This window comes from Chenopodium album, chromosome 26 (assembly GCF_948465745.1).
Source record: "Chenopodium album chromosome 26, dcCheAlbu1.1, whole genome shotgun sequence".
Lineage (NCBI taxonomy): Eukaryota > Viridiplantae > Streptophyta > Magnoliopsida > Caryophyllales > Amaranthaceae > Chenopodium > Chenopodium album.
The window spans coordinates 33302097-33326877 of NC_137859.1; the positions used below are offsets into that span (position 1 = coordinate 33302097).

At 34.1% G+C, this 24781-nt stretch overlaps 1 protein-coding gene and 2 pseudogenes across 1 annotated transcript; all 3 read right to left on the reverse strand.

Annotated features, from left to right (window-relative positions):
* Positions 1–5512: 5512 nt before the first annotated feature.
* LOC145618273 (11S globulin seed storage protein Ana o 2.0101-like) lies at positions 5513–8023 on the reverse strand. The gene is made up of 3 exons (XM_081673048.1): positions 7709–8023; positions 6283–7003; positions 5513–5809 (listed from the first exon to the last, which is right to left on the reverse strand). The coding sequence occupies exons 1-3, from the start codon at positions 7911–7913 to the stop codon at positions 5656–5658; spliced, it is 1080 nt and encodes a 359-aa protein (XP_081529174.1). The 5' UTR covers positions 7914–8023; the 3' UTR covers positions 5513–5655.
* A 10142-nt stretch (positions 8024–18165) lies between these two features.
* LOC145617061 (uncharacterized) lies at positions 18166–20779 on the reverse strand (annotated as a pseudogene).
* Positions 20780–22035: 1256 nt separating this feature from the next.
* On the reverse strand, positions 22036–24284 carry LOC145617062 (uncharacterized; annotated as a pseudogene).
* Positions 24285–24781: the final 497 nt, after the last annotated feature.

Here is a 24781-nt window from a genome sequence, read left to right on the forward strand (position 1 = left end):
GATTCTTAGCAATATGTAAAGCCGACTGTCTATCACAAAACAACTGCATAGGCTTAGAATGGTAAACACCAAGAATAAACAAAACCTGCTTCAATCATTTTAACTCAGGACTAGTGAGAGCCATAGACCTGTATTCGGCTTTGGACAAGGATGTGGCCACAGTAGACTGTTTTTTAGTCTTCCAAGAAACAGGAGAACGACTTAAGAAAACAAAACAACCTGACAAAGAACGCCGAGTCAACGGGCACGCCGCCCAATCACTATCACAAAACGTCGTCAAGCGTAAATCCGTCGTAGGCCACAACAAAATACCTTGTCCCGAACTACCTTTAAGATAGCGCAATTGAGACACGAATGGCTGCATCCCAATGAGAAACCTGATGAACACTCAAAAACTGTGCCAAAACATGCACTTAGTAACTCAACTCTAGTCGAGTGACCGACAAATACACCAATCGCCCAACCGAACGACGATACTACTCCGGTTGAGGAAACGGTTCACTGGAAGCATGTGCAAGACGATGGTTTTGCTCCATCTGAGTGTCAATGGGTTTACAACCCAACATCCCTGCCTCAGTCAAAATATCTAGAGCATACTTTTGTTGTGAAAGAAAGATGCCCTCGGGATTCCGAGCAACCTCAACGCCTAAGAAATACTTATGCAAACCCAAATCCTTCATATAGAAGCATTTGCACAAGTAGACTTTAAACCGAACTATGGCACCATGAGAAGAGCCTGCAATAATCAAGTCACCGACATAGACAAGAACATGCAAAGAAACAATGCCCTGTACATAGCTAAATAGAGAGTACTCAGCATATGAGTTTTTAAACCCAAAACCTCACGGAGCACTTGACAAAACTATCATGTTAAGTGGTTGTGATACCATGTTAAAGTTGACAAACCAAGATCGTAAAATATCTCTAAAATTTAGAGTGGTTGTGATACCATGTTAAAGTGGAGAAATCTTGGAGAAAACGGCTTAAGCTTTGTATTGATCATAAACACATATATATATATATACAATACATTAGGAAACCTAATTAGCTTAAAACTACTAACCCGATAAACTTAACATAAATACAATATTAACATAAATACACCAAAACCGACTCTAATAAATATCATGCTGACTGGGATGATTTGTTAATTTATTTACGAAAATGCCACTAGATAAATGATTTTTGTTTATCACGAAGATAAATTGGGGCTTAGCTCTCTCTATTTAAATTGGGGCTTTATAATTTACTCAGTAGTCAGTAAATATATGAACGATTGAAAAATATATTGCTGATTTAAAAATTAAATAATAAAAAAAATCGATCTCCAATCCAAAGTTGTTATTCTAGATTAATAAGTATTTCTTGTCAAAAAAAAAAAAGATTAATAAGTATTCTATTGATGACAAAATTATTAGCATGAAGTTCTACTTATAAGGAAGAATAATAGATAGTGAAAGATGAATTAGTTGGCAATAAATAAAAGTTGATGTACTCAAGTTTAATCCCTCACACAACTGACAGAAGGGAAAAATATGCTTATCTATCCTCTTTAGGTTAGTGAAGCTTTCTATAAAAATACATAAGATTATAGTTTTCCTAATCAATCAAATAGACAAATACACACCCTCATTTTGAAAAAATGAATCTTATTAATTAATTATTGCAAAGTATAGTCTCCTTATCCAACAATTGATTGATTATTACCACAAACAAATGGTTGTTGTGCTCTTAATAGATAGTAATGGTTTTTGTTAGATATTTATCGATTTATGCATGTTGTTGTTAGATATCCGGAAAAATAAATATTTTAATCAGTAAAAGTTATATATAGATCCTAATTTTCAACTTTAGAAATTAAGTGGCAATATTGGGACGATAAATGTGTCACGACTACTAATTATGTCATTTCAACTAAAAACATCTTTTAGTAACATAGGAATGCTTTTATTTCATTTCGATAATTAACAATAAACATGTTTAAGGATTCGTGCTTTGAATAGGCCAATAGTAGAATTTTGTGGAAGCTCCCAATTTTGATCAGCACTAATGAGGTAGGGTGGCTTTGGAATGAAGTACAACTTTCATCCCAATCACGCGTATGTTCCATATAATTAATTCAACATGTGCTATATTAGCTTCGAAAGGCATAAGATTAATATAAAAATGTGAATAACGGTATTTCCACTCAAATATACCTCATAAACTAGCATAAATAGTTGACAATATCTTGACCAAAACCAAATTATGGTCTAAAATAGTAAGTCAAAATATGCAAAAGGCGCCAAGGTAAGTAACCTACTATCTACTCAATTGTGTCATTTTGCGAAAGGTTCTAGGTCAAACTTTGTGGAACGACCGACTAATTCTTTCAACTTTCAAATAGTCAAGTCGTCTTTTCTTCCTTCGTGCAAATTGAGATTAGTGTGCTCCGATAATGCCAAATACTATTAGGTCTATTACGTACTAATACAAAATACTACCCTTTTTTTTAGAACGGAATTCAAAATACTACCTACCGTCCAAATACTAATTCAAAATATCATTATCTCCTTCATGTCATAATATAATGTTCGTTTTTCATTTTTTAAGAGAATCAAGAAATATAGTATGAAAATATGTTGTTTAAAAATTACTCCAGGAGTACGGCATTTTTATTAATTTAACTCTTTAATCTATTTCTACGAAAATTAATTAAGGTAAGTTGAGAGTGCGACATGCAATGACGGATCTAGAATACTAGCTTGAAGGGGCACTTAGTGAATAATTATGCAGACATAGCTATTTATATTATCAATATAATATAGTTTTAAATCAATAAAGAAACTTAGGGGTTGTTTGGTTCGCACGGGGTAATCGGAATGGAATGAACAAAGAGATTGGAATAGAATGGAATGAAAATACCTCAATTTTGCTTTGTTGTTTGTTATAAAAACAAAGGGAATCAATCCCACCACCACACCACAACCACCACGTATTTCATTAATTCAACCTTTTCCAGCCAAGAAACCGATCGCCGCCCTTCGCCATCCCTCCACCGCCCCTCGCCGCCCTTCGCCATCCCTCCCCCACCCCTCGCTGGCCCCACCACGGCTCATCCTCCCTCGAAAAACCTCCCTTAGGCAAGAAAACCCCTAAAAACTCCCCCCCTCCCCGTAACCGCCAGACTACCCTCCCACCACCCTCGAAACCCTAGGCGAACCCTAGCGCCTAGGGGTTCGAGGGTGGTGGGAGGCTCGTCTGACGGTTTTACAGGGAGGGAGGGGAGTTTTTAGGGTCTTTCGGGGGGGCTGGGTGAAGTGTTACAAGGGAGGGGAAAGGGGTGGAGGTGCAGCGAACGACAGTAGGAGGTGCGGCGATCGGTCGGCGGCAGTGCGACGAACCTTTGGAGGTAGAGCGGCGGTGCGATGACTGATTTTTTGGTGGTGAGTTGTGGTGGTATGGTGGTGAGATGGTGGCCAAGGAATGGGAATGGGAAAGTCTAGGGGGGTGGGGAATGAAGTTAGAGGGATTTGGGGAATGAAGAGGGTAAAGGGAATGGGAAAAATGGTCTAACAAACAATAACAAAGGGAATGAGGGCAATTGATCCTTATTCCCTTTGATGATTAACCCCAACCAAACGGCCCCTTAAAGTATTTTTGGTGGGGCCCGTGCTTCCCAGGCACCCACATAGATCCGCTAGTGGCGACATGTCTGTATTGCACATTGCACAATAAACAATGCATAAAAGCTAAATGATACTCACATTCGGCAATAGTTTTTTGAGTTCTTTAATATAGCTATTATAAATTTATAACTACTACTTAATAAAAATTTGAGTACTTCACGTTCCTCCGTGTTTTAATACTTGTAACACTTTCCTAAAATGGAAATATCACAACACTTGCAACACACTATAAATGGAAAGTTTTTTGGGAAAAAGTTGTACTATTTCTCTTATTTAAAGCACATAGCCCACTAAATTATACTCCCTCCGTTTTTTAATACTTGCTCCATTTCTCCATGTGTGCATTTCTCCATGTGCTGAGTTTTAGGAGAAATTGGAGAAAGTAATAACATATGGAGATAGTGGGGTTGGTAGAAGAATAAAAAATTGTAAAAAATAAAAGTAGTGGAGAAATTGGAGGAGAGAGAATATGGAATTAATAAAATATGATAGTTGTTGGGTCCACTAGGTAAGAGAAATGAATTAAATATTGTAAAAGCTTTCCAAATAAGGAAATGGAGCAAGTATTTAAAAACGGCCGAAAAAGGAAAGTGGAGTAAGTATTTAAAAACGGAGGGAGTATTCCAAAAAACCTCTCACCTTATTTGAAGTGTAGTACATCATGTGAACCCCACTTTTCTTAAATACTCCCTCTGTGTTTTTTTAAGTGATACATATTGACCGGCACATAGTTTTAGGCAATTTAATTGACTTAAATAAAATAAGAGGTAAGTGGGGTAGTGGAGTATTAAAAAATTGTTAAAGAAAGATAGTGGGGTTAATAGTTTATTGAAAAGTAATATATGTGAGAGAAAAAATATAATAAAAAAGTAGTAGTGGGTTTGGGTGGGGACCATGAGAGGAGAGAGAGATAATATTTTAATGTATTGTTTTGCCAAAAAAGGAAATGTATCACTTAAAAAAACACGGCCGGAAATGGAATATGTATCACTTAAAAAAACACGGAGGGAGTAGTGTGAAAAAGTGTGTGTTGCAACTATTAAAAAACGGAGGAAGTACATTTTTGTACAATAAACCGTCCAATTATGAAATAGCCGAACCGACCATTTCTCCTAATCTTCGAGAGAGACCTTTCACACACTAGGGGATTTCTCTTTGGAAAGAAAATTTACCATACTACTCCGTAATGGATTTGGGTCCATAAGCATGGACCATGGTTCCAATTTCGTGGTGAACAACCTCTAATGCCTCTACTAGTCCTTATTTACTAGCTAAGCACGCTCTTAGTTTATTAAGTAGTAATAATAGCTATATAAAAGCTACTCAAAAATTAGGACCTTTACAATAGTTATGTCGCACACCCTTACTAGTTTCAATGACAATATTATAGGAAATTTAAGCTTGCTCTCTGAGTATTCAAAAAACGAGACAATAAATTATACTTCGTTGAACATTCCAAGATATACAATGGTTATTATCTTGACATTCAGATAACAAATGTTGAGTTTTTACTGGACACACCCCGGACACGCATATGTATACAGCCATACAGGTCAGGAAGCAACTATCAAGCAAAATTCAACCCTTCTCCCAAGCTTATTAAAGCTGATTGTATCCTCCTAACTAGTCATATAGTTAGGAAGAAAATGGAACACCTTTAATAAGGAGATACACCATATTCAAATTCATTATAACAAGATTTATTATCTCATGAATCATTCATAGCATCATGTATCAGTTTGAAAGCTAGTGTTTAGTACTAGCTACATACTAGCCTGTTCTGATGGCAACAAAAGCCATCCTCGATTTATTACAAATATCAAAATTTTCTTCGTAGAAAGAAGTCATTACACTTATGGCACAAACAAAGGCTAAGACAGAATTGAAACATTCGTGAGTACTGTAAGATGATGCTAGAGGAGACAGATCTAAGGTCATACTAACTCGGACAACTTGAAGCAATGAAGATATCGGTGATTTGATCTGTTCAGTTAGACGGAGGGAAAAAGATGGCATCCGAAGTCCTCTTTGATCTGAACTGATTCTCTATCTCTGGGCTCACATTGAAGGCTGCCTGCAGTACTTCAGGGGATAGTGCCTTCCATGCTGAGGTCTTTCCGGCTAAGTGCGTGAATATTGGGCTGTAAACACCACGATACATTACATGAATCATTTAAGAATAAATCCAGGTTGAAAAAGGCCTTTAAACAAAAGACCTGAATAGTTTATCTTGTTCAAAATTTATGCCAGCATCACTAAAAGGGTAGTGAGTGTACAAAAATTAAGCTAAACAAACTTAGGCAACCAATATATACTAAGAACTAGTATGAGTTTCATCAGGACTGAAATGTATTATAGATTTGCTCAGTTGCTACTTGCTAATAAGTCATTGTCATTTTTGGTTGTGATCATGGTACTCGATCAAGACAAATAAGTAACACCTTGTTAGGGACCTAAAACTATGGATTGTTCAGATAAACAAGCATAACATAACGCCGTGAACATATATTGCATTCTTGCTTAGAGTCAGGGAATTTTAGGCACATCAGAAGAAGATGAACAGAGCATGATATACAAGACTTCAAGGGAAAGAAACATAAGATAAAAGACTTACTTGGGTGTAGTAATGATAGAGAACCACTCCATCCCCGAAGGATCAGCAATCTTGGAGACGACAAAGAACCTTGGAACTATAAACAACTGCCCTGCCTTCACAGTAGTTTCCAGCACCCTTCTTCCATCAATACCCACAACTTGAACTCGGCCACTTCCCCGAACAATGTAGGTGACCTGAAGGGCAGAGTCACAGGAAAAGCCAGGAGAGCACATTGCACTACCATCCAACCTCACGAGATCAGCCCCAAGGCCAACCTCTCCAACCAAGGGCAAATTCTTGGTGTTCAAAACCACAACTCTTCCGCCATTCTTAATATCCACATCCAAAGGAGCTTCCTCACAGTTCAACACCATGCCCCTCCTGTTCTCATTCTTGGGTTCAGGCATTTTGGCTGATCCATCAAGCTGCACAATTCCACTCCCGGGTTGATTTCCTACAAGAGAGTTCACTGCTTTTTCATCCAAGTCCCATGCTCGGCCTACAAACTCTGTACTAAATCCAGTGAAAATGCCATTCGAGCCTGTCAAGAAAAAGTCTGTGAATCGGCCTGCTTTGTGAGCTTTCGAGGTGTCACCAAGAAACAGGATCACTAGTTCTGTATCTTCTTTGTTGTACAACCAGGAGACTACGCCAAAGGGGAGAGCTATTGCATCTCCTTTCTTGATTGGAATCACTTTCTCTTCCTTTTCTGGAAGGACAATCCCACATATTCCGCTGCCTGATAAAAAAAAAAAATTACAGAACAATTTTGAGTCCTCAACACAAATATGTTAACTCCATGCAAAAGCTAGATAGATGCAACCAACATCGAAATCAAATCCCCTACATCGTTGATCAATGGAATACAAATCAATCTATAAAAATGATAACACTTGATAAATGTTATACACCCCAATATTATATTCATCCAATGCTTGTCAAATGTCATACATTTAGATTGAGCAATTTTAAGTAATTTTGATCAAATTCATCCTATAGCAACTCAATGCAAAGCTTCTCATATTCTTATATAAATTCATTGAAAGCAAAATCGAAACCAAATTTTGTGGGGTTACAGTTATGATATAAATAACATTAATAATGGAATTCCAAGATTGCACTAACAAACTAAACGTGAAATTCAATCATAACCCAAACAAATTACTCAAATTCAATCCAACAAAACCAAGAAAATTGTGAACAGAATCAAATAACCCAATTCCAGAACTACTTTTACAAATCAAATGACAACTATAATCTACAACAGAATCATGACAAAACCAAGGAAACATTCCAAACAACCATCAACAATCAATCACATCATAAATATATCACATAATCATCAAAACTAACATCTGGGTATTCATAATCTTGCCATAATTCACACAAAAACCAACAATAAAATCAATAAATAAAATAATAAATCAAAGAAAATGAAGGGTACCCTGAAGAACATAGGCAACTCTGGAAGAATCAGAATAAGCAGGAAGAGAAAACCCAAATTTCTGAAGAGCAAGTTTCGAAGCACCAATGTTACCCTCGCGTAACATAGGAAGTTCTGAGTCACACCATGCATAGTATGTACCTCCTGTTCCACCATGAACTTTTGCTGCTAATTGGGGTGTAAGATCAATCTCCATTTTCTCCATTTTTTCCTTCTTTTTTTAATTCTAATTTTATTTTGGATTCTGAATTTGAGATGCAATGAAGAAGATTAAAATGTTTGATTGAAGAAGGTGAATTGATAGTACAATTAAATGAAATGGTATGGTATAGCTGAATTTGGGGGGATGGATTTTATTTATAGGTAGTTATTGTTATTAATCTTATGACCATGAGAATTTATGTTTGTAAGTTGTAACAGAATGTGGTAGTATGTGTAAATGTGTAATGTAACACACTAAACTTGTGATTTGTGAATGGATTACGGAGCTAGAATGCTTAGTTTTATTTTTGGTGTAATGAGAGCGAAAATGAATTTATACGTTAGGGTTGGCTCCCACTTGGGGCGATTGGGGGTGACAATTTAGACCAAATTGGATGCAAGCCGAGTTTGATTGAAAAAAAAATTATATGCAAGATTCAAATGTAGAAATATGAAGTCTTGAGCTCGTTAAGTAAGTGAGTTAGACTTGAATAACTTTTCATTCCACTTGTGACTGTAAATGTTCATGAACTGCTCGTATCAATTTATACCATAGGTCACTTTACCTAGTTATTGGATGGGTCGGGATGATAACTAGGACAGTTCAAAAGAGGGTCATCTATTATTGGGTTTAAGTGGATAAGGTCAATGGGCAGGCCAAAACCAAGCAATGAAAAAAAGAATGGAGGGAAGGGGTGACAATTTAGGCCTTGTTCTCTTACGTTGAAATTCAATTCAGTCCACTTCAGTTCAGTTCAATTCAGTTCAGCTCCTAATTTCCTTCTCTTACAAATTATTCATTTTAGTTCAGTTCAGTTCAGTTCAACTGAGTTCAGTCAATGAGAACAGGCCCTTAGACCCTAAGAAAATATATAAGTACTCCCAAATAAAGCATAATATAGGCCCAGAAACAAATATTGTATAGGACATAACAAAAAAAATGTAAGTTTCAAGGACGTCTTGATACTTTGCCGTTGGCCCCGATTCATTGACTATGCAACAAGACCCTTATAATAATCGTTCAAGGTAGCTAACTGATTCAAGGTATATATTCTAACAATTTAAACTTGTTTTAATTGTAAGTCAAAACTTTAGTATTTCTCATTTACCTTATTAGAACTTATACTGTTTATTTTTTTTTCCGTTCGATTGAACTTAACTTATTTTTCTCGTTATTTTATTTTTATAGGAATGTTTTATTTGAAACATACTTCTTAATAACCTAGAGTTTGGTGCAAATGAAACTTAAAATGTAGTGTTTCTGTGTCAGTTTTTTTTATCCTTAATTAATAAACGGCCTAGCTACCATTTCACGTATTGCGCTCACAAAGAAACAAGAAGAGATCGAGAGAGGGAAAAAAGACGAGAGCACCAATTGCAATCACAATTGTTGCTAGAAGTAGACAATACAACATAATTTAATTTCATCATATGAGACAACTTGAAGTAAACGACTATTATTTTTTTTTTTTTTTGAGAAAGTAAACGACTATTATTTGGAGCTAATTAGAAAGGGATTATACACCAACCAATTAATCTACCACACATTAAAGGTATAAACAATAAAACCTTTGAATATTATTTTGTGTTTATTTCCACATACACATGTCAATTATTAATATGATAATTAACAATAGCTTTTAAAAATGTATTGACAATTACACACTTTCATTATTGTAGATAGAGAAATTTTAATTAATAATAATTATATATTGATCAACAATAATAATATACAAGTAATAATTAATAAACATTGAAATGGAAAATTTCCTCTATTTCTTTTCGAGCATCTAGCTCCAAAGGTAAGTAACAAGATCATAGTTTGATTAGCTCGCTACATCGAATTTAATTTCTAAGTTACAATACTTTTAAGTTACAATAATATTCATCAATGATAACCTAATCTTGCATGAAACAAATTTATATTTTTTTTCTACTTAATCAACATTTCGCAAACGGTGTTACTTGGTTGATCATTGTCTTTGTTTTACCTAGAAGTAAATATATAACGTTGATGATCGATAAGCTATATGCTAGATATTTTCAATACTTTTTACAATAAGCACGTCATTTATGTATCTTAGTTAGTTAGTTCTTACATACTTTGACTTTTGTAATAGTTAAATTACTCCGTAAATTTTCGGAAAAAAAAAAAAAAAAAAAAGATGGAGAGAATAAAATAATCTACGAAATTTTTAAAAAAAACAGCTATATTCCAAAGCAAAACTATAGTAATTTCCAGTAATATTTACATTATTACCAGCAAAACCATAACCCACTTAAACATTTTCAGTATGGATTCATTCTATACAACAATTTTTATTATAACTACAAAAACTACCAAAAAAAAAATTCAAAGAAAAAGAAACATATATAGAAAATTCATGAAGATGATGAATACAATACTAATGATAATATCAAATTACCTATTTCTAAAAGGAGTAATCTTGATAACAAGACCCGGGAAAACATCATCCGGGTCATTAATATGTGGGTTTTCTTCAATAATAAAAGGATCTCCACATTTTTCACTAATAGAATGAAGTGTTTCACCTTCTCTTACTACATAAACCTCATCACAAGGCATGTTTATCATATCCTTAGAAACATATCTCCAACTCTCCTCCCTCGACGATGCCTCAACGTGGATGCTCTCGCACAGGCTCATAGCCAACAACAACGCCATGACCAAAGCTAAGTACCATGACATTTTTTGTGCCATGTTTAATAATAATAATAATGTTGTAGAAGAAGAAGATGATGAAGAAGAATAATTTTCATATGGTATGATTTATATTAAATATTTTGAGGGGTTGAAATAATATAAGATCGTGGTGGGGCTCAATGATTAGTCTTCTAAACTGGCTGCTGGTGGCTTTCGACGTTGAATTTTAATGTAACACGTCGTATTATGGGAAGTTTCTTAATAAGATATGGTTTTTAAGAATATAACTAATATATATACGTATGTTTGAAAGGTTCAACTCAACAACTTTATAATTTTATGAATAACAATAGGTTGTTGAAGTGGGTCATTTGCCTTTTTTTTCTTAGAAGAGAATGCATGGAATAAGTTTCTCGTTGTGGTTGGTTACTAGTTTTTTCATTGTATGAAATCAATATTTAATAAATTGTTGTATAAGTTATCATCACAAATTCACAATAATACATGGATTTTTTTTTTTTTTTCTTGATAACGATATTGTGTATATGGTTAGCAAGTTAAACAACTGAAATATTGTCGGTTTATCAATATGTATTCAACAAATCAAACTTGATTTAGCTTTTTCTAACTAAAGGCGGAAGAGGAAGTATGAACTTTTTTACCTATCATGTGTTACTGTTACAAATAAAGTTGACTAAAAGTTTGTTCTTTTTACATACTAGAATTTGTTTGAACTAAAAATTATTGGACTTTATCGACTTAAGTAAACCAACTGGTTAGACTTGAAACTTATTTTTCAAAGGTGAAGAGAACACATCCTAATCTAACAATTGATACATTTTTATATTTTAAAATGATATATGAAAATAATAGATATTAGATAATTAAAAAAAATTAATAAAACTTAATAAAAATTTATACACGATGGCAAGCATGGCATGATGGATAGGTAATGGAGGGAAAATTGGTTAAACATTTTATTGAATGGATGTGAGGGTCAACCTATAATAGCCGAGTTAGTTTTAAGTCTTTGAACTATAATAATTTACGGGTGGTGGGAGAAATGGGTGTTGGAAACTCTTGATGAAAAAACAAGAAAAGAGTGGTATTAATGTGAGGTTCATGTCCCACATTAAAAGAACCTAGACACTTGGTTGAACGAACGCAGACACCTTTGTGTTTGTTACGTATCCAGTCACTTGGCTAAATGAACCTAGACACCTTTGTGTTTGTGATGTATCTAGTCATGTAGCTGAATGAACCTAGACACATTCATATGATTACCATGAGTTGTTTTCCCCTATAAATACCCTTGCTCTTATTAGTCATAAAAAGAACAACCATCACTTTCTCTCTTCTCAAAATTGTTAAACACGAGTTTAATCATTTCTGTTTTCTGGGCAAGTATTCCGAGTTCCAGTCGGGTTTGTGAGTGCACACAAATTCCGGCACCGTGCTTATCCTGGAGGGCGACCGCTTGATGTCTACTGCACCGGGGTAGCGCGGAATCGTCTTTTAGGTCAGTGGTTTACCACGACGCGGCAATTGTCAATTGGTCTACACAACATTGAGATAAGTTTTTCGTTTAATTTGCTTATATAATAACAATGGGGACACGTTTAATATTTTAATTACAAAACCTTAGCTTAAGGGAATAATAGTAGTCCCATCACATGAACTATTATACAATTCACGTGCTTAATTGTACACGTCCTATTCTTTGAACAAAAACCACAAATTGTTATGAATTATTTTGGTGCTTAACTCTTAATTGTGTGATTTGATTAATGTGTAGATAATACGGAGTCTAAGTATAGATAAATCTTGCATTGGCTAACAAATTAGCTAGTGTTAATCTCACTAATTGTATGTTATTTGTTACTAATTATTTTAGTGCGAAACTCTTAATATGTGATTTGATTAAAGATTAATGTGTAGATAACATGGAGAATAAGTAATATACTGAAATTTTACAAATCAATTCGCTTATAATTAAAGTTGTAATCAAATGGATGTTTGAGTGCTAACTTCACTGATCATGTATGTTTGAGTACTTTTTTTTTTTTTTTTTTCCTAAGAGAATATATCAAAATGTATGTTTGAGTACTCAAATGGCTTTCTTACTTGAACCTATAGAGTGAGAGCCGTTAGAGCACTTTATTACCGCACATTTTGACCGAATATTCACTCTGAATCCTAGCTATGCAATAAGAGTAATAATATAGTTGTTATTGAGAGAATATGTGGTTATTTGTCATGGCTTTCTCATTGATTAAACATCAATATATAATACAAGAGTATACTAGGTTAGGGATAAGGGTACAAAAATAATATACAAACTAAATTATATACACTAGATTATTTACATAATCTAACAGTTATGTGTTGTTAAAATTAATTAAAATACCGTCATAGTCATTATGATAAAGTATCTGCCATGAACCCAATGGGAGTAGTCGTATATAGTTGTTCTGTAATTCATTGAAATAAAATTAGAAAAATAAAATAAAGAAATTAAATATTAGCTTCTGGACTAACTATTTTCCAATTATTTCCTTGTCAAGAAGTTCTTCCTTTCGATTTTCTTAAAAATTTTAAACTGGGTTTGTTAAAATTCGAAATCAATATATACTAAAAGACACACCAATAATGACACGTGTTATCTCCTGGTGTGTTCTTAGATAATTTTTTTAAATAAAATTTATTAACTTAGGAAACAAATTACTTACAAAATTGTTATTATTTTTTATAAATATTCCTTATAAATACATAGTAATCATTACATTTAAAATAAATAGTATTATAAATGTTTCTTAAAAAAATGGATAGCTATAAATCAAAAATTCTAATTCTTAAAATAATTTGTTACCTAAAAAAAATATTGCTCAGATTTTTTGCCTACTTTTAATTTGTTTTAAAATTGTGTATTAGAAGCTATAATTAAAAAAATACAAATACCAAATCAACGTACTCTGTATCATATACTTTTATTATTACTTAATCAATAATTTACAACTTTATAATTTTATATAATTATAGATTTCCATAAAAAAAAATATATAATTATAAATTACTGTGCATGGCACGGTATCTAACCTAGTATTCCATATATATAACAAAGTTATAATGAGAACCAAGTCTGAAATGAGAACTAAACTAGGAATTAATCTAGGCCCTTAGATTATATTAATCGGACGATTCACATGCTTCCCAAGCTATTATTGATATTTTCGTAATATTTCAACTTTATAAAGTAGTTTTCAGTTTCATTTCTAAAAATTAAATGAAAACTTAGTAAAAGTAAATGAAATCAATCATAAAATAGAAGCTTAAAAGTTTAAAAACTGAATAAAAAAAATCAAAAAATGTTTGAAAAGCGGCAAAATTACTTAATGATTTTTTCGTAATTTTATGGCTTTCCAAACTTTCTCCCAATTTTTAACTTTTAAAGCAATTTCATTTACTTTATGACTGATTATATTTACTTTTACTGATTTTTAATTTAATTTTTAGAAATGAAACTTGTTACACCCTAAATTTTTTTTTCCTTTAAAATACATGTTTTTCTCTTTTTAAAATCAAAATAGGAAAATCTAAGACATTACCGTCACCGTGAAAACGGCTAAGCCAATTATCAAAGACACACAGCGGAAGACTAATTTTAAAAACATTCAAAACAAGTCAACTTAAAAAGTTAACCAAACGAAAGTAAAGTCAAACCAAATTCAAACAAAGTCAACCTACAACTAGGAACCATTGTAGGGCCTTATTAAAAATCAAACCAACTTAAAATCTTTGCGTTAGTCTCACAAACATAATAATAAAATAATTAAAGCAATAAACCACATCATAAACTTATGGAAACTAAGCATGATTCACTCTTCACTCATGCCCATCATGAATATGTTTTATCACCTGAAAAGTTTCTCTTTACTTGTCTCCACTACTCTCCATTAAAAATGGGTCATTATAGCGCCAAAGTAAAGACAAGGCCAAACAAACATACAAACACACAATTAGCAAAGCTGAGTACATAAATGTAAATAAAATACACTAACATGCTTTCACCCTATCATCACACAACTTACCTGTTGCACCTGTTTACAAGCATACAACATATAACATGACCCTCAAGTCAATAACTAATTTATTTATTCATCATGATTACGCATTGAACGGGTTTTCCCCTAACCTGCCCCAATAAAGGGGTACTAACACGGGAGCTAACCGTGCCAGTATAAAAGAACCACTCATAAGTGCGGAATTTCTGCGCATAATAAAAAGGAATATACAGCGTCCTGTACTCCCAGTAAAAGTTATGGTCAAATATAAAGTCGCATAACTCTCCCCATATGTTCATACTCAAGATATATATGTTCCAAGAGTTTTGGTGCGTAATCTCTTCCACTTTGCGTTGCTTTACATATTATTAGACTTGGTGATGACTCTCAAACCATAACACAATCAATCATTATAATTATTCAAACAATCAAACATACCAATTTAATTCTTGAATAATTACCGACCACATAATATTTAATGTTGAACCCTTTTTAAATCTACCTTGCTCGGTGTCAAAGACACCTTAAACGCATATTGCGCCACAATTTCTATCCCTAAGTGTTAGAAACACTTTAAGTGCACTAAGGCAACAGAATATAATTTATTCCTCGCGTTTAGACACTTAATTAGCTCCTTTCTTATGCTTATAGCATCAACAAAAATTATATGAACTATAATAAAATTCTTTTTCAATATTGTAAACCAAATTAAACATGTAGTTTAATTAAACATGCTCTTTATCATGCCAATAATAAAAGTGTGGTTCATATCCAACATGCCAAATTAATTATTTTTAATCATCAATCCATCACAAATAATCCATGCTTTATAATTTAATCACCAATATCAACCAAATCACAATTTCCAATCAAAAGCTATCATGATTCTACTTGGAATTAATTAATCAAAGCCTAGTATGTTCCTATGTACATCATCAAATAAATGCCAAGTACGTGAACATATCTTGAATACAATCTTCAAATCGCCACGAAAAATCACTCACTTGGAAATCTCCTACAATAATCCAAAGTCATAAAGAGGCATTAATATGTACCCCACACAAATTTCCAACAATATTTACACTCATTAAATCACTCATAAATTAATTAAAATAATCTGAAAACTAACTTAAAACCCCTTACTTTAATCCCAATTGATGGGTAATCTAAAATCCCTTCAAGAAACTCAATTAAGGCTTACTAACCAAATTTCCATCTTTATTAAATTATTAAAACTTGCTGTAAATATGTTTTAATACACCCAAATCAAAGGCAACCGGTGCAACGCATAGGCTACACACTAGTTAAATTATTAAAACTTGCTGTAAATATGTTTTAATACACCCAAATCAAAGATTTAAACCATCCACAATCAAATTCCATCATCATACAATAATTTGCAAACCCTCAAAAAAATTTACAAACCTAGGGTTTTCAATTTGAGGCTTTTTAATTAAAAAATCAAATCTGAAATTTTATTTACAAACTACTTATAATCAAACATCATGAAAATCATCACAAAACCCATAATTAATAATTAGATTAAGGAATTGAAGCAAAAGAATTATTTTCTTATGCGTGTGCGCCGGGTAGTAGCCCCGACTCCACAGCCGGCTGCTGGTGGTGCCGCCGACGCCTGCTGGTAGTGTGTCGGCCCGCTGGCGGTATGGTGGTGGCCGGCGGTGGTGCTAAAAAAATAAAGGGGAATGGGAAATAAGAAAGAAAGAAAGAAAAATAAGAGAAAAAGGGAGAGAAAATTACCTTGGGTATTCACCACTCTGGACAAAGTTTAATTTACCCATGTGTTGAATATTTATACCTCTTTTTCTCTAGAAACCCTCCTACTCTTTTATTCCCTTTCCATCTTTACTAATCCCTTTCCTATTCAACATGTTTTTGACTTTTTGAAAAATTTCCTTTTATAAAATATTTTCCTTTATAAAATATTTCCAAAGTTATTAAAAAAAATTAATCAAATTGCCACAAAAAACCATTTCGAATTATGTAAATACTTTACAAGATACTTATTTAAATTAAAAAATGTATAAAAATACGGGGTATTACAATACTGAAAACTACTTTGTAAAGTTAAAATATTACGAAAATGCCACTAATGACACGCGAAAAATGTGGATTGTTCGATTACCATGATCTAAGGGCCTATATTAGTTCCTAGTTCTCATTTTAGCCTTGGTTCCTAGGTGTTATTTGATGTTACGTGTTAATATTACTTATTTGGAATGTGCGTGCTAATTTTGATCTAGAAATCTGATGGAATGTGTACGTTAATCTTACTTATTAGGAACGTGCTAATTTTAATTTAGTGGAAAAATAAAGTTAGCAATTCATAACCTTGAAATGGTGGGATCAAATTAAATTTCACTAGATCTTACCTTTCCCTTCCATTCCCAAAGGTTTAGCCTGCTAGCTTGAAGTAGGTGCCTAATAGGGGCTTTCACCATATTATGATCTTTAAAAAATATATGTATTGATAAAAAAGGGGGGGTATGGATTGAATCGAGTTTAATAAAGAAATATTTGTATACAATTTTATATCGAGAAGGTACCAGACTGACGAAATATTTCGTTAGTCCTGGCTGAAAAAATGCGGATTTTTATATCATTAATTGGCAGGATGATATACTGTATTGGTTGGATGATATCCTCACTAACTAGATGTTATCCTTATTGGCTATATGATATTCTTTATTGGTTGGATGATATTTCTACTAGCTGGATAATATCCTCTATAGGTTGGATGATATCCTCTGTTGGCTGGATGATATCCTTTATTGGCTATATAATATCTTGACTGGATAATATCATATAGCCAATAGAGGATATCATCCAGCCAATAAAGGATATCATAGACACAGTCATAAATGATATCATATAGCCAATAAAGGATATAATCCAACCATGATATTATATAGCCAATAGAGGATATCATCTAGCCAATAGAGGATATCATACACAATCATAAATGATATCATATAGCCAATAGAAAATATCATCCAGCCATGATATCATATAACCAGTAGAGGATATCATCCAGCCAGTAGAAAATATCATCCAGCCAATAGAGGATATCATCTAGTCAATAATTAATATCATTCAGCTTAAGAAGATATCATAAAAACAATTGATAATATCATGGATGATATATCAACTAGGAAATAGAGAATATCATAGACCCAATAAATGATATCATCTGGCCCATATATAATATCATTTACTTGTATACAATTAACCATTTGTATTGTTTGCATTTTTACCTCATTATCATGCATCAAATTAAAAAACATTGGCAAAAAATCCTGATCCGATTGATCCGATCCGCGATCCGGATGATCCGATCCGAAATTTCGGATATCCTATCCGGTAATTAAATTTTGGAAATTTCAGATCGGATTCGGATCACGAATCTTGAAAAATCGGATATCCGATTAGATCCAAATTTTTACGTATTTTTTAGCATTAAAAAAACTTGAACAATTATTCAATCTCTCGTATGTCCAAACCCTAAACTCCTAAAACTCTAGACCACTCATAGCCACATGACCCTCACTGGTAGTCTTCGTCTCCCTCTCGGCTCTCGCAGCCATAACCCACAAGCCAGTGAAGCCACCCACCCTCCCCTTCACGCAACCACAACCCACCCACCCTCCCTCTTGCACAGCCACAACCCACAAGTTACCCACCCTCAACCCGATAAGCTCACTGCAGCGATTGTCCTCATCGAGCCCCAAGTACAAACGGTCTCTGTTAGTTGAGATGAACACTACAAGAGGTGGGGGTGAATTGTATGTGAGCTCCTAATGACTACTTTTGCGGAATATAAAACAAAATATAAAGGAAATTGTAATGCACACAGGATTTTACGAGGAAACCTTCCAAGGCCCAACTGGAAGTAAAACCTCGACCCTTTCTAAGGGATTTCCAACACCATAACCACTATAGGGCAAACACCAAGTTACAACCTATTATGAACAGACCTTTACTCACAAGTTGCCACGTGTCGTGTTATTATTGGCCAAAAAAAGAAAAAAATAAAAATAAAAAAGAAAAAAATAAACAAATAAAAAAAACCCTAAAACTACCCAGCCACCACCACAGCGCCACCACCACGCCACCACCCAACCCACGACTGCCCCCCCCGAACCTACCACCGGCGGCGCGGCTCCACCCCCTCCCTCTCCCAACCCACCTGAACGGCCCCTTCCCTCTCCCGCAACCGAAATCGAACCAAAAACCACCAACCCACAACCTTCAATGACCACGAATCCCCCCAAAACAGCCACGATTTCGGCCACAAATGGCCGAAATCGGCCAGTTAAGGCCACTCAGCCTTAAAATCGGCCGATTTCAGTCATTTGTGGCCGAAATCGTGACCGTATTAGGGAAGGAGGGTTTTGGGTTTGGTGGTTTTTGGGGGTGTTACGGTTGCGGGAAAGGGAGGGGCAGGGTTTAGGTGGGTTGGGGCTGGTGGTGCGACGCGGGTGGTGGTTTCGGGGAGTGCTGTGGTGAGTTGGGGGGAAGGCGGCGGTGGCGCGGGGGTGGCGCTGTGGTGGTGGCTGGAGTAGTTTTAGGTTTTTTTTTTTGAGCAAATAAAATGCTGACACGTGTTACCGTGGGCCACACTTAACGAAATTTTTGGATGGAAACCGTTAAGTCGTGGTAAAACCTATATTCGTGTTTTTTATGAGGTGGTAAAGTAATTCTTTTTTTTTTGGGAGGTGGTAAAACAGATTTTCGTGTTTTTGTGAGGTGGTAAAAAACAAAATTTCCTTATAATAATAATAAAGACAATAATGATAATGATATGTAATCTTGTTCAATAAATCAATAATATGAATGTATACCTACATTTTTTTAATTAACTAAAATTTTAGTTCATTGGTCTAGTAAAACGAATATGTAATGCCAACTAATCTAGATGAGGCCAGGGAGCAAATATACGAATAATTTGAAAGGAAATAGTCTGAAAGGAAATAATTCATCAAATATACCTCATTAACTCCGTATCTAGGACTAAATAAACGTGTATAATAATCAAATTCGGATTTAGGTGGGGTTAATAAATCTTGTAATAGAAACACCTCGTCCAGTCCATTTTTTCAATTCATCCATTTTTGGATCTGCTAGACATCAACTCAACCTGTGTACATTCATAACTTAAAGGGAGATAGTTAAATTAAGTTACTTAGGGACACATATTTCTAAGTGTTAAAATCTTTCAAGATACCGCAAAAAGATGTGATCAAGTTGAAAGTGATTTGGAGCAATAAGTTTGTTTTATCGAGACATTTTCATTATATTCAATGTTGAAGGACCTTTGACTGATAGAGGCACCAACTTCATTTCATTTGGTTCGAGTTGAATCGTTAGATATAGTGGAAAACGCAACTTAATTAAGGACTTCTTATGTCAATTTTCAAAATATTTGTTCTTTACCACAATTTCGCTACCATTTTGATTCTCACATTTATTTTCTAAAATTCTCTTAGCTAAGAAGACTCCAAATAGTGTGTCAAATTCAATCTAATTTCCTTGGACTGCCTTGGTTGAGAATATTGCATGTGATGATGCTATAGTTCCATGGCTACAAACGATTTGGGCCGAACCGAGTTTTATTCTCAATTAATTTTGAAGTCGATGAATAATTAATGGGATCAAACGTGAGAGTGTAGAATGCTTATGTACCTTAAGGTTAAATCTAGGAGTCATAGATAGTTTTGATTTAGACATAACCTTCATTACATAACAAGTTATCAAATTGAACTCTGGAGCTATTGCTTGCAAGTATCCTTGCTTTTTTTCTTCACCTAAAAATAACACCAGCGTATTCAGGATTTCTCTTAAGAGAGAAGCTCGTAAATGCATCGATCTATATGTAAAGAAAAATGAGATTAAATAAAAGTTAATATAATATATATTATATCATTATATAATACTCCCTCCGTCCCATAATTACAGGCAAATATACCATTTTGGGTGTCCCAAAATGTTCCTCCTATTACTAAAAATAACACCTAATCATTACTTACTTTTTAGCTTTTCCATACAAATTACACACATACCTAAACAATCATTACTTACTTTTTCTCTTTTTCATACAAAAAACACACTTACCCAAACAATCATTATCTACTTTTTCACTTTTCCATATAATATTCTCTACTTTTTATTATTCCCATACAACATTCTTCAATTTTTATTTTTTTCATACAATTTTCCTCTACTTTTTCCATCCTCCTTAAAAACCGTACTTTTTAGAGTTATTTGCCTGTAATTATGGGACGGAGGGAGTATATAATAATAATAATAATAATAATAATAATAATAATAATGATAATAATAAAAATAATAATTATAATAAGGAAATTTTGTTTTTTACCACCTCACAAAAACACGAAAATCTCTTTTACCACCTCCCAAAAAAAAAGTATTACTTTACCACCTCATAAAAAACACGAATATATGTTTTACTACCACTTAACTGATTCCGTTTAAGAATCCGTTAAGTGGGCCCATAAAGCCACGTGTCGTGTTATTATTGGCCAAAAAAAGAAAAAAAATAAAAAAAAAGAAAAAAAACAAATAAAAAAAACCCTAAAACTACCCATCCACCACCACAGCGCCACCACCACGCCACCACCCAACCAGCGACTGCCCCCCCGAACCTACCACCGGCGGCGCGGCTCCACCCCCTCCCTCTCCCAACCCACCTGAACGCCTCCTTCCCTCTCCCGCAACCGCAATCGACCCAAAAACCACCAACCCACAACCCTCAATGACCACGAATCCCCCCAAAACAGTTACGATTCCGGCCACAAATGGCCGAAATCGGCCGGTTAAGGCCACTCAGCCTTAAAATCGGCCGATTTCGGTCATTTGTGGCCGAAATTGTGACCGTATTAGGGAAGGAGGGTTTTGGGTTTGGTGGTTTTTGGGGGTGTTACGGTTGCGGGAAAGGGAGGGGGAGGGTTTAGGTGGGTTGGGGCTGGTGGTGCGACGCGGGTGGTGGTTTCGGGGAGTGCTGTGGTGAGTTGGGGGGAAGGCGGCGGTGGCGCGGGGGTGGCGCTATGGTGGTGGCTGGAGTAGTTTTAGGTTTTTTTTTTGAGCAAATAAAATGCTGACACGTGTTACCGTGGGCCACACTTAACGAAATTTTTGGATGGAAACCGTTAAGTCGTGGTAAAACCTATATTCGTGTTTTTTATGAGGTGGTAAAGTAATTCTTTTTTTTTTGGGAGGTGGTAAAACAGATTTTCGTGTTTTTGTGAGGTGGTAAAAAACAAAATTTCCTTATAATAATAATAAAGACAATAATGATAATGATATGTAATCTTGTTCAATAAATCAATAATATGAATGTATACCTACATTTTTTTAATTAACTAAAATTTTAGTTCATTGGTCTAGTAAAACGAATATGTAATGCCAACTAATCTAGATGAGGCCAGGGAGCAAATATACGAATAATTTGAAAGGAAATAGTCTGAAAGGAAATAATTCATCAAATATACCTCATTAACTCCGTATCTAGGACTAAATAAACGTGTATAATAATCAAATTCGGATTTAGGTGGGGTTAATAAATCTTGTAATAGAAACACCTCGTCCAGTCCATTTTTTCAATTCATCCATTTTTGGATCAAATTCGGATACATCCTTGCTAGACATCAACTCAACCTGTGTACATTCATAACTTAAAGGGAGATAGTTAAATTAAGTTACTTAGGGACACATATTTCTAAGTGTTAAAATCTTTCAGGATACCGCAAAAAGATGTGATCAAGTTGAAAGTGATTTGGAGCAATAAGTTTGTTTTATCGAGACATTTTCATTATATTCAATGTTGAAGGACCTTTGACTGATAGAGGCACCAACTTCATTTCATTTGGTTCGAGTTGAATCGTTAGATATAGTGGAAAACGCAACTTAATTAAGGACTTCTTACGTCAATTTTCAAAATATTTGTTCTTTACCACAATTTCGCTACCATTTTGATTCTCACAATTATTTTCTAAAATTCTCTTAGCTAAGAAGACTCCAAATAGTGTGTCAAATTCAATCTAATTTCCTTGGATTGCCTTGGTTGAGAATATTGCATGTGATGATGCTATAGTTCCATGGCTGCAAACGATTTGGGCTGAGCCGAGTTTTATTCTCAATTAATTTTGAAGTCGATGAATAATTAATGGGATCAAACGTGAGAGTGTAGAATGCTTATGTACCTTAAGGTTAAATCTAGGAGTCATAGATAGTTTTGATTTAGACATAACCTTCATTACATAACAAGTTATCAAATTGAACTCTTGAGCTATTGCTTGCAAGTATCCTTGCTTTTTTTCTTCACCTAAAAATAACACCAGCGTATTCAGGATTTCTCTTAAGAGAGAAGCTCGTAAATGCATCGATCTATATGTAAAGAAAAATGAGATTAAATAAAAGTTAATATAATATATATTATATCATTATATAATAATAATAATAATAATAATAATAATAATGATGATGATGATGATGATAATAATAATGATTATAATAAAAATAATATTTATAATAATAATAATAGTGACACTAATGATAATAATAATAATAATAATAAATATTATAATTATTCTAATTTTTTAGAAATAATGGTTTAAAAATTTTAATTGTTAAATTAAAGCCTATTTAAAGCCTCTGATAAGGTATGTGGAATTAAAAGTCACATTTGTCTTCTGCCTTTTTATTTGAATGCATAACACAAAATAAGCTAGTGAACTTAGTTTATTACAAGTGAATAATAATCCATATAAATAGTAAGATGGTGAGGTAGCTGAAAGAAAATATTTGTAAACTTTACGTAAAAATATTCGGCCATTAAGTTATTAACAAATCTCATTTACTTAACTCTCACTCTAGACTTGTTGATAATATGGCAATGGAATGTGAATAAAATGGAGTACTTCTCCTTCTACACCATCACTTGGGGTATTAGAGGCGGCGAGCAACGACTTGTTCCTTGTAGAGGTTAACACATCTTTCTTCAAGACCCTCTTTGTTTCTTTTTTTGACATATGCTTAATCAATAACGGAAAGTATTACAAACTACAAAGAATCATACTAGCTCTAAGATTACAAACAACCAAAATTCAGAATAGAGTCTAGCACCAAAAGACTAACTAATAAGGATGTATTTGAATTCGCTCAAAACCTTACAAAAACTCACCAAGGCCAAAAACCAAATAAGAATTTCGAAACCGATCGCAAGAAATCTACGAAATCTTAACCCTCACTTCACACATACTGTCGCGATTTCCTTTTTCCAGCAATCCTTTAACAATAGTGTTAGAGTTAGCCCAAGACCCCTAAAGTTGTCAATTTCGTCCCCTAAACACATGGATCCATAACCTAGATTCTTCTTCTCTTCAGCAAGAATTCCCGATAAATCAAGGCTTCCTCGTCTCCTTATCTATTGGGAAACCGACAGTAACAAACTAACCTTTCTGGTAAGAAGAGGGGGTATCACGAAACGGAGTTTAAAGCTCTTCGTGGAGCTTAGTTCCACTTCAACTTCACCACTGGAACACGAGCTTGTAGAAACTGAAAATTGGAAATCAAACTCGCATGAGAACCAAGCACGATGCCGAACTCCCATGAGTTCTAGGTTTCAGATGGATGCATATGGGCTTTTGTTTGTGAAAAGAGGAGAAAGAACAGAGCGTAAAGAGAAGAGGCAAATGTATTTTCCTTCAAGACCTTCTTCAATAGCACCAATGATATGCCATCTTTGGCTTATTGTTTTTAAGCAAAAAAAAAATCTCAAGCTCATATCATAAAAAAATGAGTAAAAGCTCAAAATACCATGTTGACTACTGTAGACATCTACTTTTAGTCCCCTGTCCCGACTGAAAGTGCTATGATGATAAATAAAACCACATTTGAGTTGGATCAACGTGAATGATACTTGGATTGCTAATTAAGACTTAAACACATAAAAGACTAGCTTAACCCAATACGAAATGAACTAAGGCCAGTTAAAACTAATCCCAATCAATAATTAGGCCTAATCTCGAGATTAAACTTAATTTTGCGGATTTAGAGTTACCTAGGTCAAATCATAATACTGCGCGCAACTCAAGAAGTCGCGCTTGT